The sequence below is a fragment of the Rattus norvegicus genome, chromosome 14, assembly GCF_036323735.1.
Source record: "Rattus norvegicus strain BN/NHsdMcwi chromosome 14, GRCr8, whole genome shotgun sequence".
Classification (NCBI taxonomy): Eukaryota; Metazoa; Chordata; class Mammalia; order Rodentia; family Muridae; genus Rattus; species Rattus norvegicus.
Window position 1 is genome coordinate 107095721 of NC_086032.1, and position 13908 is coordinate 107109628.

Genomic DNA, 13908 nt, shown 5'->3' on the forward strand with positions numbered 1-13908 from the left:
TGAGTTTACACAGAAGAAGAAAAGACTATTGACTATTTCTATTCAAGTATAATATTTATAAGGAAATAAGCAACACTAGCTTTAAAAAATTAATATATTGCAACACAAATAGTTCTTTTTTTACTTTTCCTTTCCCAATAGGGTCATCTTCTATGGCATCTGCATGTGGTGGAAGTTTGGCATTAATGGATGCAGGTAAAGAATTATGTCTCAAAACTGTTAGTACTTTACACATATATATTTCATTAGTACAGAATATAAGATTTGTCTAGATTGGCTTTAATAAAAGTCAAAATCATAGGCCAGAAACAATATAATTACATCAAAAAATATCAGCTGAAGTTGTTATTTTTAGCTAAAAGACTAGAAATTTATAATACACTGTAAATTATAAATACTTGCCTCGGTGACCCAATACACTTCCTCACCTTCCAAAAGTGGAGACTGCCAGAATCAGTGTAGGTATCTTCACGTAAATGGTGCAGAAATTTATACTAAACAATAGATAGATTATCTATGACTGGTTGAAGGATAAGCAAAGAGGGCTGTTAATATATAGGAGAGAGAGAGATCCCACAGGAGAGAGGTAGCAGGTAGAATACTTAAAGGATGCTTCATCATCAGCCCCTTCCCTTCCCATAACAACAGTGACCTCCCAGGATAAAGGGTATTGGTAAAAGGAATAGGGGAAGCTGTAATCCCAGTGGGCACTGGTGGCAAAATAGCAAACTTGGAACCAGCCAGAGCCCCACAGCAAGACTCTGTCTCAAAAAGAAAAGAATGGAAAAGGAATGGTAACTAATGTGTTAAATGGTAAAATCTATTCATTTTTGACAGGGTCTCAGAAATGTCCTACAACTTGCTATGGATCAAGCTGGCCTTGAGCTCTAGAGTCCTGGGATTAAAAGAGAATACCGCCACACTCACTAAAGTTTATTTCTCTTTAAAAAAGATGAACAAATATAAACACATGTAAAAATATTTGATTAGAATTAATATCAAGTACTGTAGAAAGGGCCAAGAGAAAGTATGCAGTTTAGTTCAAAGAGATTAGTGCTTCTAAGCCCTAAGCCAGGCCTGTACACTAGTGACACAAATGGAATCTATTTTTAAAGAAGCTTAAAGGTACAAAAATGAACATAAAATGCCAATGAATAAATTGATAAGTATGTGTATTGCACAGTAGAAAATAATAAATTAAGGATAACTGAGTTAGAGGCCATGATATTTTCCTAGTTCAAAGGTTGAATAGTTAGGTTAGGACCAAACATATTGAAAACATGGCTTAGAACTCACATGGACCGAATAGCCTGTGTAAAATGATGAAATTATAAAATAGCATGGCTATGTTTCTGAATGCATTCAAAAGAACCACTGAAGTAATAAATGAACCAGACTTGGAAGGCCACTTAAGCAGGGTAAAACAGGTTTGTTTGTATTGTTTTACTTCCTCTTTTTTTAAAGGATTTATTAATTTTTATTTGTGTGAGTACCTGTATGTATATATACTAACATAGCACGCCTGCCTGATACCCTCAAAAGTCAAAAGAAATAGTCGGATCTCCTGGAAATATATTTTCAGATAGTTATTAGCTGCCTGATGTAGATGCTGAGAACCAAACACAGATCCAGCAAAATGCTCTTAACAACTGAGCCATTTCTTCAACCCTTTGTTTATTCATTTATTTATTTGGGAAGGGTGGTTGTTTTGTTTTGTATTTTGAGACAGGGTTCCATGTAGATCAGGCTGGCCTGAAATTGAGGATATATAGCTGAGGATGACTTTAAACTCCTGATTCTCTTGTCTTCACCTCCCAAGTGCTGGGATTACAAGCATGAACCATCATGTCCACCTTAAGCAAATGTCTTTAATATGAGTTGAGTAGACTCATTATGAGCACCAAATCTCTAGGAACAGAATGTATACTGTCTATATTAGTTATTTTTCTGTTGCTGTGACAAAACACCATGACCAAAACAACTTGTGCAAACTAGAGAGTTCCCTTTTAGCCTATGATTCCAGAGAGATAAAAGAAAGACCATCATGGCAGGTAGAAGTGTGGCTGCAGGAATAGGAAGCTGAGTGATCACACATTCAATGGTAGAAGCAAAGCAGAAAGAACAAACAGGAAGTGGGGTCAGTCTGTAAACTCTAAAAGCCTGCCTCCATTGATATACTTTATCCAGCATAGTCTTATCAGCTCTCTAAACAGCAACACAAATTGAGGATGAGATATTCAAATACTGAGCATATGAGAGACATTTCTCAGTCTAACCACCTCAATGTCCAAAACATTTTAGGACCTCCAGCTTGGAGCTAGAACCTAATTTTGGTTTCAAGCACCCACTTCTGCAAATAATTTCAGCTCTGAAGGATTTGATGCCCTCTTCTGGTCCTCCAGCATAGCACACTCACACATAAAATTTAAAAATCTTTTAAAATAACCAATCTCTAGTTTGAGGGTATAGTAGTGATACAGTGCTTGCTTAGCATGCAGGATGCTCTAAGCATCCCATCACCACTACAAACACAAGTATAAAGGCAAGTTATGGAGAACATAAGGGGTTTTATATTTTATTTTTATTTACTTAACTTGATTCTGTTCTGATAAAGAACTCCAGGAAAGTTTGTCTAAGCAAATCTAGACCTTGGCCAAGAGATTCAAGTGGGAGGACTAGGCAGTCAAGATACCATTGTAGGAACTGGTGAGATAGCTCACTGGTGCTCATTCAGAGGACCTGGATTTGGTCCCAGTACCCAGATGGGATTATTACATGGGATTAGTGTGCTGTAGGTTTATTACGAATTAGAAGGGCAAGATATCAGATAATACACATAATATTTCTCACAAGTAAGAATTTAAAGATTTTTATGATTACATTTATACTTATATACAAAAATTTCCTAGAAGGCTATATTAATAGTTCTGCTATGGGGAGGTGAAAAGTTCAGGCTTATAAAATTTAACAAATACATGGCTAGAAGGAGGACCCAAAAGCAAAATAGTAGAGCATAGATAAGAATTTACTCTACTGGGTTTCAGCCAAGTATAGATAATATCTTTTGATTTACAGGTATTATGTTTTTATTTACATTATTAAAGGATCAAAATGAACTGAGATAGGACCTTTTCAACTCAATTTATGATTTTGAGAACACCATCTTATATTAAAATAATCTCAACAGAATTTCAGTGTGTTTTATACATTATATACAAACCTTTTTTTTGTTCTTGTTTTTAATTATAGGGGTCCCAATTTCATCTGCTGTTGCAGGTGTAGCAGTGGGATTGGTTACCAAAAGCAATCCAGAGAAAGGTGAAATAGAAGACTATCGTTTGCTAACAGATATTCTGGCAAGTATATTCCCAGTTTGAAATATTTAAAAGTATATCTGAAAGTACATGCTTAGACCAGGCACAGTAGCACACACCTTCATATCTGAGGTTCATAGACTGAGGCAGAAAAATGACAGTCCTAGTCTAACTTAGATTACATGGCAAATTCCAGGCACCTGGGTCATGTGGCAAGACCCTTGTTTCAAGATACATATATATGTTAATAATAATAATAAAGACATACAGAAACCTCAGCCTAGAACAGTGGTTCTCAATCTGTATGTCGCAACCCCTTTTGGGGGTTAAATATCCCTTTTATAGAGAGTCACCTAAGAAAACAGATATTTACATTATGATTCATAATAGTAGCAAAATTACAGTTATAAAGTAGCAATGAAGATAATTTTATTGTTGGGGATCCCCACAACATGAGGAACTGTATTAAAGGGTCATAGCATTTAGAAAGTTGAGAACCACTGCATTTCAGGAATAGAGCAGTGTTTATTTCCTCTTTTGCTTTGGATTTTAAAGGATATGTATTACTATATACTTATCTAGAATGGCTCCCTTAGGGATAATTCTCAGTTAATTTTTATGTATTTTAGAAACAGGCATGAGCTAAGCATAAGATGGTGTTTACAATGAGCTCTGTGAGCTCTGTGTGGTGGGGCAGCAGTCAAGCAGCAGAGGTGGCTCCTGCAGTTAATGTTAGAGGACCCAGCTTACTTCCAGAGCTAGGATTTGAAATTCTTCTACCGTGACTATGGGTGAATTTTGTTTTGTTTAAAACTTTACTATCATTTCTTAAATCATTGAAGGGAATTGAAGATTACAATGGTGACATGGATTTCAAAATAGCTGGTACAAATAAAGGAATAACTGCATTACAGGTATTTTTGAAAACCATCTTGTTTCATTTTTAAAATATTTAAATAATGGCATGGGCCAGTATTTATTTTTCGCTGTTCTATATTAGGCTGATATTAAGTTACCTGGAGTACCAGTTAAAATTATAATGGAAGCCATCCAACAAGCAACAGGTAAGCCTTGTTCCTCTCTTGTTTCTGTCTAGTCTATTAATGCCACCTACAATTCCCAGTAAGCTATTCAATATTGCTTTCAAAATTCAGTGTAGCTGACTGGCAGAATGTTTAGCTATGATATATAAGGAAGTGGATTAGCTACCCAGCACCATTAAAACTTGAAGAGTTGTGGCAATGTAACTTAACATGATCAAGTGTTAATTACTGATCACATTGACTACTCAAATGAAAGAACAGTGAATTTTAATTTTTATAAAGTGAGCAACTTTCTGGGTTAGTTTGGAGAAGTGAATGAGGAATAGAAGTGACTTTTTAAGGTAACTGGAATATGAAGAGATTTCATTAGTGAGTCTGCTCTACACCAGAGAACATATTTCAAATCGTACTTACTTGATGGAGTTACAATTTTTATTGTGTTGCTTTTTCTTCTAGTGGCAAAGAGGGAAATATTGCAGACAATGAGCAAAACGATTTCAAAACCTCGAGCATCTAGGAAAGAAAATGGACCAGTTGTAGGTAAGACATTAAAATTATTACTGATAGCTTGATATTTAAATATTTACTACTATTTTAAAGCATTTAAAAGTATTTAATTACATTATTGCTAAATATTTTCAAAGAAAAAGTTCTTTTACAATTTTTCACTTATTTGTGTATATGTGTAGGTGGAGCATGCATGTGCCACACTGTATGTGTCTGGCAGTTAGAGTCCAACTTGTGGGAATTGATTATCATCTTCCACCATATGAGTTCTGGAAATTGACTTAAGTTATTAGGCTTGGCAGCACATGCCTTTTCTGAGTCAGCTATCTTATCAGCCCTAGAAAAAAGATTTTAGATATTCTTTCCATAAAAAATGGAAAGTGAGAATAGATATATTTATACTATATATACATGTATCAAAAGTCATAATACATAAAATTTCTGTGTTCTTATATTATTTTAATATTAAATGTGTTTATATTGAAATAAAACCAAACTTAAATTTGAGAACATACTCTTGTACATTTTTCAGTAATATTAGTCAAACAAATTTCTCCTATTTCATAATGAGAGATTCATATATATGTTTAGGATCGTATATCTTGGCCTCCTTTACATATTTGTCTGCGTTGCATTTCAGAAACAGTAAAGGTTCCATTATCAAAACGAGCAAAATTCATTGGGCCTGGTGGATATCACTTAAAAAAACTCCAGGCTGAGACAGGTAAGAGTTATCTCTAGTCTGAGGGTATTATTAAGTCCAAACCATGTAAGTATGCTATTTTATCTCTACTGTATTACTCTAGGAATAGAATTTGAGAGATAAAAGAAAAACCAGAAGAAAAGTATAATGTATTTACTATGAGTTTTCTGTGGGACTGTTCTATAGCTCCTTAAGTTTTTATCCTCAACTGTATTCAAGAAGGACAAAGCAGCATGTGTTGGGATATTTGATGGCAGCATAAAGGATAAACATAGCAAGACCCTGCTTCAGATAAAAGAGAAGATAACAAAACTTCATCAGACTCCTTTCACATTTAAAATTGGAAATTCCCAAATAATTTTTAGTTTTTCACTTGACAGGGTTATTACACATTCTTATTTCTACTGCTCTGACTTAGTTTCATTCAGGATCTTTGGTTTAAAGACTTTATCTATACAGAGGTCAGGTGTGGTGGTGCACACCTTTAAACCTAGCATTCAGGAGCAGAGGTGGTGGATTTCTATGAGTTCAAGACTAGCCTGAGTTCAAAGACAGACAGCCAAGGCTATATTTATTGGAGATTTTGACTCAAAAACAAAAACAAAATACAAAACACCAACAACAAAAAAGAATGTATCCAGAAAGTTATGTTTTGTTTCTTCTAGAAGCAATGTTTAGATGGCCTAATACTTATTTTGGTCTTATAAAGGACAATAATTAGAGTTGTTTTAACCAGTGCTAAAAGTGAGAAACTGATATTCTAAAAGATGGAAATAATAAAACAGGATAATTAAAGTATTCTGGTATAATTTCTAGTCATAATTAAAGAGCAAAACGAAAGACCTAAAAATTAGTCCTGCTATGCTAGGACATGGGACATAGGACTGTTAAATCCACAGAGCCTAGTAAAATGGCAGGCACCTGGCAGCAGAGTATGCTTCATGAGTGATTCCCTTCACTAAGGAACAATCATTAAACATACAAGGAACCCTACCCAGCCCCTTTGAGGTCCCTCCCCCTATTCTCATATTTGCTTTTTAGATTAGTTACCTCTGGTAATAAGATTGTTATTTTTAATGTATTAAGTTATCTCTTTTTTGTCCCTCCCACTGCTCACCATGATGCTGGGTTTATTCTAAAGGTGTAACAATTAGTCAGGTTGATGAAGAAACATTCTCCATATTTGCACCAACACCTACTGCAATGCATGAGGCAAGAGACTTCATTACAGAAATTTGCAGAGATGATGTAAGTATACGTCTTACGTTAGTTTTTCCCTGTTTATTTTTCCTGTTATCTTTATTAGTCTTAATGGTTTGTTTTACACTTTACAGCAAGAGCAACAATTGGAATTTGGAGCAGTTTATACCGCTACAATAACTGAAATCAGGTAATTACAAGTAAACAGTGGGTTCACTTTTAAAAGACTTGTACTGCAAGCCCAGACTCACTTCATATTTAGATATATGCCAAGAGCTGTGTGTGTGTGTGTGTGTGTGTGTATGTATGTATGTATGTGTAACAGAGAGAATATAAATTTGGGTATATGACAAGTTCTCTAGCCCAGACTGTATTAATAAAGTCAGTATGTAGCTGAGAATGACTGCTTTTTTCTCTTTATTCTTGTGTGCGTGGATGTTTTGCCTGCATGTATGTTTACGCACCATGCAGTGCCTGAAGAGGGAAGAAGGTGTTGAATTCCCTGGGACTGGAGTTAGGTGGTTGTGAGCCACCAGGCAGATGCTAAGAATTTAAATATGAGTTCCCTGGAAGATGAGGAAGTGCACTTAACTACTGAACTGTGCCTGTAGCCCCACCACCTTTTTGTGTTTTGTTGTTATTATATTATTTAATATATATATACATACATATGTGTGTATATATATATAGCAAATAATATACTAAACAAATAATATACTATATATAATATACTATATATGTATAGTATATATATATAGTGTGTGTGTATATATATACATATATATATACACATATATGTGTGTGTATATATAGGTGTTTTGCTTACATGTATTTCTTGTACTCTGTGTGTGTGTGTGTGTGTTTGTGGTGTTACTTACAGAGGCCTGAAGAGGGCTTCAGAGTCCTTTGAACTAGAGTTACAGACTAATGTGAACAGCCATGTGGGTGCTGAGACTCAAACCCAGGTCCTCTAGAAAAGCAGCAATACTCTTAATTGCTGAGCCATCTCTCCAACTGACTCTGAACTTGTGATCCTTCAGCTTCTACCACTGTGACTTGTTTATGTAGTGCTGGGAATCAAACTCTTGAGTATATGAGTACTATATCAATTGAAGCTACATCCCCAGCCTCATGCAATCCTTTTTTTAAAAGCTAATTTTATTTTCTATACCACTATGTAGGTTTTCAGTAACATGGTTCTATGATAATAGATTCCTCTGCCAGAATTTTTTCATAAACCAAAGTATCTACCATATTTTATTTTCAAACCACATATTCTACCAATTTAATTTTTTCCACAAACAGACTAAAACATAGATAGTATTGCCTTTTCATCGTTATTGCTTCTACAGATAGTTTGATACTTAATTAACATGTCTTTTCAAGCCTGTTTCTACCTCAAAATATTTTTACCAGGTGAAATTACCTCAAAATACTATTTGGGGGTGGTGGGGGTAGGAAATGAGACAATTACAGGTAGAAAATAAGCAATATAGTTGGTTGTTTTTGGACTAGAGAGAACAGGAAGAGAACTTTTCCCAGCCATCTATATATAACTCCAGTTCCAGGAGATCTAATGCTTTCTTCTGACCTCTACAGGTATAGGCACACATGTGGTACACAGACATACACATACATATATATACATTTACATATATATATATGTAAAACATTCACACGTATAAAATAAATCTAAAGTAATAAAATTTCATAAATTCTGAAGAGAAATGCAGGTTTCTCTTTTTCTCTTTCTTGGTTATTTGATTCACAAATATGATTTGTAAATGTAGGGCATAATTTTCTTTTGAAAAAAAAAATAATTGGGCCTGCTATATCTTACGTTTGAGGTCTTGGGTTCAATCCCAAACACTATGAAGACAGGAAAAAGGAGGGAAAGAGACTAAAAGACAGAGGGAGAGAGGAATGAGAGAAATATATTTTTTTGCATAGTCATAGTTTTATAATCATGAGAATATATCCTAGAAGCCAGGCATGGTTGCACATGCTTTTAGTCCTAGCACTTAATGAGGCAGAGGCAGGTGGATTTGAGTTTGAGGCCAGCCTGGTGTAGAGTGATTTCAAGAACTATAGAGTGACCCTGTCACCAAAAAAAAAAAAAAAGAATTATGGTCTGGGATTAGTTTCATGCTCTTCTTCTGTTAAGACCATAGTTTCTATTTGTTAGTATACATACTTTTTGTTTTAACCAAGCTAATATCTTTTTGTAGAGACACAGGAGTAATGGTAAAACTGTATCCAAACATGACTGCAGTGCTACTTCATAATTCACAACTTGACCAACGAAAGGTAAAAGGAAAACCGTATTTGTGTATGTGGTGGATATGCACTCTGTCAGTACCTGCATGTGTGCATGGAGGTCAGAGGAAGGTATCAAGTGTCCTCCTCTGGGACTCCCTATGTTTTTTCTTCCCTTGAAACTTGGTCTCTCACAACCTGCAGTTTGCCTTTTCTTATCTAGGCTGGTGGCTAGCAAGCTCCAAAGATCTCATTTCTCCTCATTCTCCACAGCACTGGTGTCACGGGCACATGCTCAACTATCCCTAGCTTTTTATAAATGCTGGGAAAGCTGAGGTCCTCATTTTTGTGCAACAAGTGTTCTCATCTTCTCAGCTCTCTCAGCCCTGATCTGAGTATTTCTAATTGTGAAAAACAATTAATATTGAAGTCAACCTAATTATTGAAAATTGTATATTTTGCCTAATAGTTTCAGTATACAGAATACACATGTGCTTTCACTTACATTCACCAACCACTAACATTTGCATTTAGTGAATGAAAAGTGAACAGCTCTCTTCATAGGACTATAGTTGCAATATTTACTACTTTCACTTATTCATTAAAGTTGAATGAGCTGCTTCCCTAGTCCACATTTATCAATGCACACTAGGTAGACATTTGAAGGGCTAGACCCTGAAGCAGTAACAATAGTTATCTACAAAGAGTTTTGTAAGTAATTTTTGATTTTGCAAGAAAAACAAATATAGCTGTTCACTTGGGAAAAGATGGTTACTTCTGTGGTTATTAATTATGTGTAACTAACATTTTAAATTTTTTTTCAGATTAAACATCCCACTGCCCTGGGATTAGAAGTTGGCCAGGAAATTCAGGTAGCGGTATTCAATGTATAATCTTTTTTTTTTTTTTGTATTGGATATTTTTTTATTTATATATCAAATGTTATTCCCTTTCCTGGTTTCCTGAACATAAGCCCCCATCCTAACCCCCTCCCCTTCTTCTATAAGGTTGCCCCCAACCCCGACATTACCCTACACTGGTGGGAGTCCAGCCTTGGCAGGACCAAGGGCTTCTCCTTCCTTTGGTGCAGCTGGAGCCATGGGTCAGACCATGTATGGTCTTTGGGTAGTGGCTTAGTCCCTGGGAGCTCTGGTTGATTGGTATTGTTGTTCTCATGGGGTTGAAAGCCCCTTCAGCTTTTTCAATCCTTTATCTAATTCCTCCAGCTGGGATCCCGTTCTTAGTTCAATAGTCTGCTGCTAGCATTGGCCTCTGTATTTGACATGCTCTGGCTGTGCCTCTCAGGAGACAGCTATATCCGGTTCCTGTCAGCATGCACTGACATCAATCTTATCTAATTTTGGTGACTCTATATATATGAGCTGTGTACCCATGAGGGGCAGGTTCTGAATGGCCATTCTTTCAGTCTCTGCTCCAAACTTTGTCTCCATATCTCCTCCTATGAATATTTTTTGACCCCTTTTTTTTTTTTTTTATTAACTTGAGTATTTCTTATATACATTTCGAGTGTTAGTCCCTTTCCCAGTTTCCAGGCAAACATCCCCCTCCCCCCTCCCCCCTCCCCTTCTTTATGGGCGTTCCCCTCCCCATCCTCCCCCCATTGCCGCCCTCCCCCCAACAATCATGTTCACTGGGGGTTCAGTCTTAGCAGGACCCAGGGCTTCCCCTTCCACTGGTGCTCTTACTAGGATATTCACGGCTACCTATAAGGTCAGAGTCCAGGGTCAGTCCATGTATAGTCTTTAGGTAGTGGCTTAGTCCCTGGAAGCTCTGGTTGCTTGGCATTGTTGTACTTTTGGGGTCTCGAGCCCCTTCAAGCTCTTCCAGTCCTTTCTCTGATTCCTTCAACAGGGGTCCTATTCTCAGTTCAGTGGTTTGCTGCTGGCATTCGCCTCTGTGTTTGCTGTATTCTAGCTGTGTCTCTCAGGAGCGATCTACATCCGGCTCCTGTCGGCCTACACTTCTTTGCTTCATCCATCTTGTCTAATTGGGTGGCTGTATATGTATGGGCCACATGTGGGGCAGGCTCTGAATGGGTGTTCCTTCAGTCTCTGTTTTAACCTTTGCCTCTCTCTTCCCTGCCAAGGGTATTCTTGTTCCCCTTTTAAAGAAGGAGTGAAGCATTCACATTTTGATCATCTGTCTTGAGTTTCATTTGTTCTAGGCATCTAGGGTAATTCAAGCATTTGGGCTAATAGCCACTTATTAATGAGTGCATACAATGTGTGTTTTTCTGTGATGAACATAGTGTGGAGCGTTTGTCTTTCTTAAATGTTGGAGCATCTTTTGGGTATATGCCCAGGAAAGGCATAGCTGGGTCCTCAGCTAGTAGAATGTCCAATTTTCTGAGGAACCTCCACACTGATTTCCAGAGTGGTTGTACCAGTTTGCAATTCTACCAACAGTGGAGGAGTGTTTCTCTTTCTCCACATCCTCGCCAGAATCTGCTGTCACAGAGTTTTTATTATCTTAGCCAATCTGACTGGTATGAGGTGGAATCTCAGGGTTGTTCTGATTTGCATTTCCCTGATGATTAAGGATGTTGAACATTTCTTTAGGTGCTTCTCAGCCATGCGATATTCCTCAGCTGAGAATTCTTTGTTTAGCTATATACCCCATTTTAACAGGGTTATTTGGTTCTCTGGAGTCTAACATCTTGAGTTTTTGGATATTAGACCTCTATCAGATGTAGGATTGGTAAAGATCTTTTTCCAATCTGTTGCTTGCCGTTTTGTCCTAAGGACAGTGTCCTGTGTCTTACAGAAGCTTTGCAGTTTTATAAGGTCCCATTTGTCGATTCTTGATCTTAGAGCGTAAAGCCACTGATGTTTTCTTCAGGAAATTTTTCCCAGTGCCCATGTGATCAAGACTCTCCCACACTTTTTCTTCTATTAGTTTGAGTGTATCTGGTTTGATGTGGAGGTCCTTGATCCACTTGACCTCAATGTTTAATCTTTAAAGGTGTAAATTGTGCTTCAAATTCTAATTAGTCTTTTTGAAAGCGTAGAATAAACACTTTTAACTTGTATCTCTGCGTAGTGCTTTTATAACTTAGTGAGGCTTAACCAGACTTGCTAAGTAAGAATTTAAAATAAGACCCCCCTCAAGGAGATTTAAAAAAAAAACCTTTAGAACTGTGCAGACTATCATTTGGTGATAGACTTGATAACATGGTTGAAAGCTTTGTCATGTTTGAGTGGTTGACATGTTTTTGAACTTACTAAGGGACTAGAATTCTGATAATAAAACCAACCTTGTCTTGTAGTCCTCTATCAGTGAATAGAAGTTGTTCATAATCTTTAGTCTTACAGTAGCGGGACCTAGAGAGCATTAAAAGGACAGTTAACCAGAACACTCTAAATTTTTGCTGGTTAGTTGGTTGGTTTTGGGTTTTCTTTAAATAAGATCTTACTATACCCCAGTGGGCCTGAGTAGCTCAGGCTATCCTCAAATTTTAAGCAAGGTTCCTGCCTCCCAAGAACTGGGATTACAAGCATAAGAAAATATGCATGGATTCTTTTTATTTTTTTGTAAGTTACTTAACCAGACAATTACTCCCTTAATTGGACAACATAAATTTAAATATCTTTGAAATTACATGTCAACTTTAATCTGTTTCTTTAACATAGGTCAAATACTTTGGCCGTGATCCAGCTGATGGAAGAATGAGGCTTTCCCGTAAAGTACTTCAGTCTCCAGCTACAACTGTTCTCAAAACTCTAAATGATAGGAGCAGCATTGTAATGGGAGAGCCTATTTCACAGTCATCATCTAACTCTTCCCCTTGACTCCTTTTTAAAATGGTATTCAATGGTGAGATTCTGCAGAGCAAAATTTAATAGTCCCATTTATTGTGTAGATTTATATATAATTTAAATATAATTATTTGTATTAAAATGCTTATTTCATGTGCCTTTTTTATTTCAGGAGTAGCCTATATTTGCTTATTCTTATTTGGGTTATAAATCAATAAATATTTATTAAAAGCTATTTTTAATATCTTAGGAAAGATTACCTTTCTGTTCCTGTAATTATGAACTAATGAAAAATAGATCATTTATGCCTTCTTAAGAACTTTTTTTTTAATACCTTCCTTCTCTTCATATATATAGTAATGGCCAGTCCCCTTAGTTCATCTCTGCCTAACAACTGTGCTCACTTACACACTAGAATTGACATTTTGAAAGCCAGAACCCATTTCTTCAAAGCAATTACACATTTAATAGGTATTGAGGAACTAATTTGATTCAGTTTCTAATGATTAGTTGTTCAAATTGATCACAAGACCAAAAATACAGTGAAATGAATCCTATAAATGGAATTCTTGCTAGAGTAATTTAGTTTTTTTAATTACCTATGTCATATAAAGACTATGCACTCATCAGATAGAACTAGGTAATTCTTCATATGTATATAATTGGCAGTGTTTGGATATTCTTGGTGTAAGAGTAGGAGGAATCAATCAATATAAAGATTATTGATGTAATATCTAGCAATAACTGATAACTGTCAAATCCATTGGGTTTTTTTTGTTTGTTTGTTTTTTTGTTTTGTTTTTATTTAAGACAGGGTTGGTAGAACCCATTAGACCAGGTAGGCCTGGAACTGAAATCCACCTGTCTGACACATCAATCCAAGGAGTAAGCCACCATACCCAGCTCATTGCTGTAATTTAAAACATGCTAATAGTCCACAAAAAGTAAATACTACATAATTTAGACTATGTTCCTTTTATAAGTCTTACAAAAATGTGGATTTTTTTATTGGGGCTGATATAAGATATTAAATATGAACTTACACAAGCTAAAGATCTTAAAGGTATGTTTGTACTTAAATCAATAAACATTACTCTGTGTAAAACAGC

At 36.1% G+C, this 13908-nt stretch overlaps 1 protein-coding gene across 2 annotated transcripts in view; it reads left to right on the forward strand.

Annotated features, from left to right (window-relative positions):
* The window catches only part of Pnpt1 (polyribonucleotide nucleotidyltransferase 1), a 31143-nt gene extending 17235 nt beyond the window's left edge, over window positions 1–13908 (forward strand). The window contains exons 18-28 of one of the 2 annotated variants that reach the window (NM_001142371.1): window positions 142–195; window positions 3250–3356; window positions 4157–4228; window positions 4315–4378; window positions 4814–4897; window positions 5505–5588; window positions 6709–6815; window positions 6902–6957; window positions 8996–9074; window positions 9848–9895; window positions 12674–13908. In NM_001142371.1, the coding sequence (NP_001135843.1) occupies window positions 142–195; window positions 3250–3356; window positions 4157–4228; window positions 4315–4378; window positions 4814–4897; window positions 5505–5588; window positions 6709–6815; window positions 6902–6957; window positions 8996–9074; window positions 9848–9895; window positions 12674–12832 (914 nt within the window). In that variant the 3' untranslated portion in view covers window positions 12833–13908. The remainder of the gene's footprint in view (window positions 1–141; window positions 196–3249; window positions 3357–4156; window positions 4229–4314; window positions 4379–4813; window positions 4898–5504; window positions 5589–6708; window positions 6816–6901; window positions 6958–8995; window positions 9075–9847; window positions 9896–12673) is intronic. The other variant, XM_039092236.2, reaches the window with a different exon arrangement.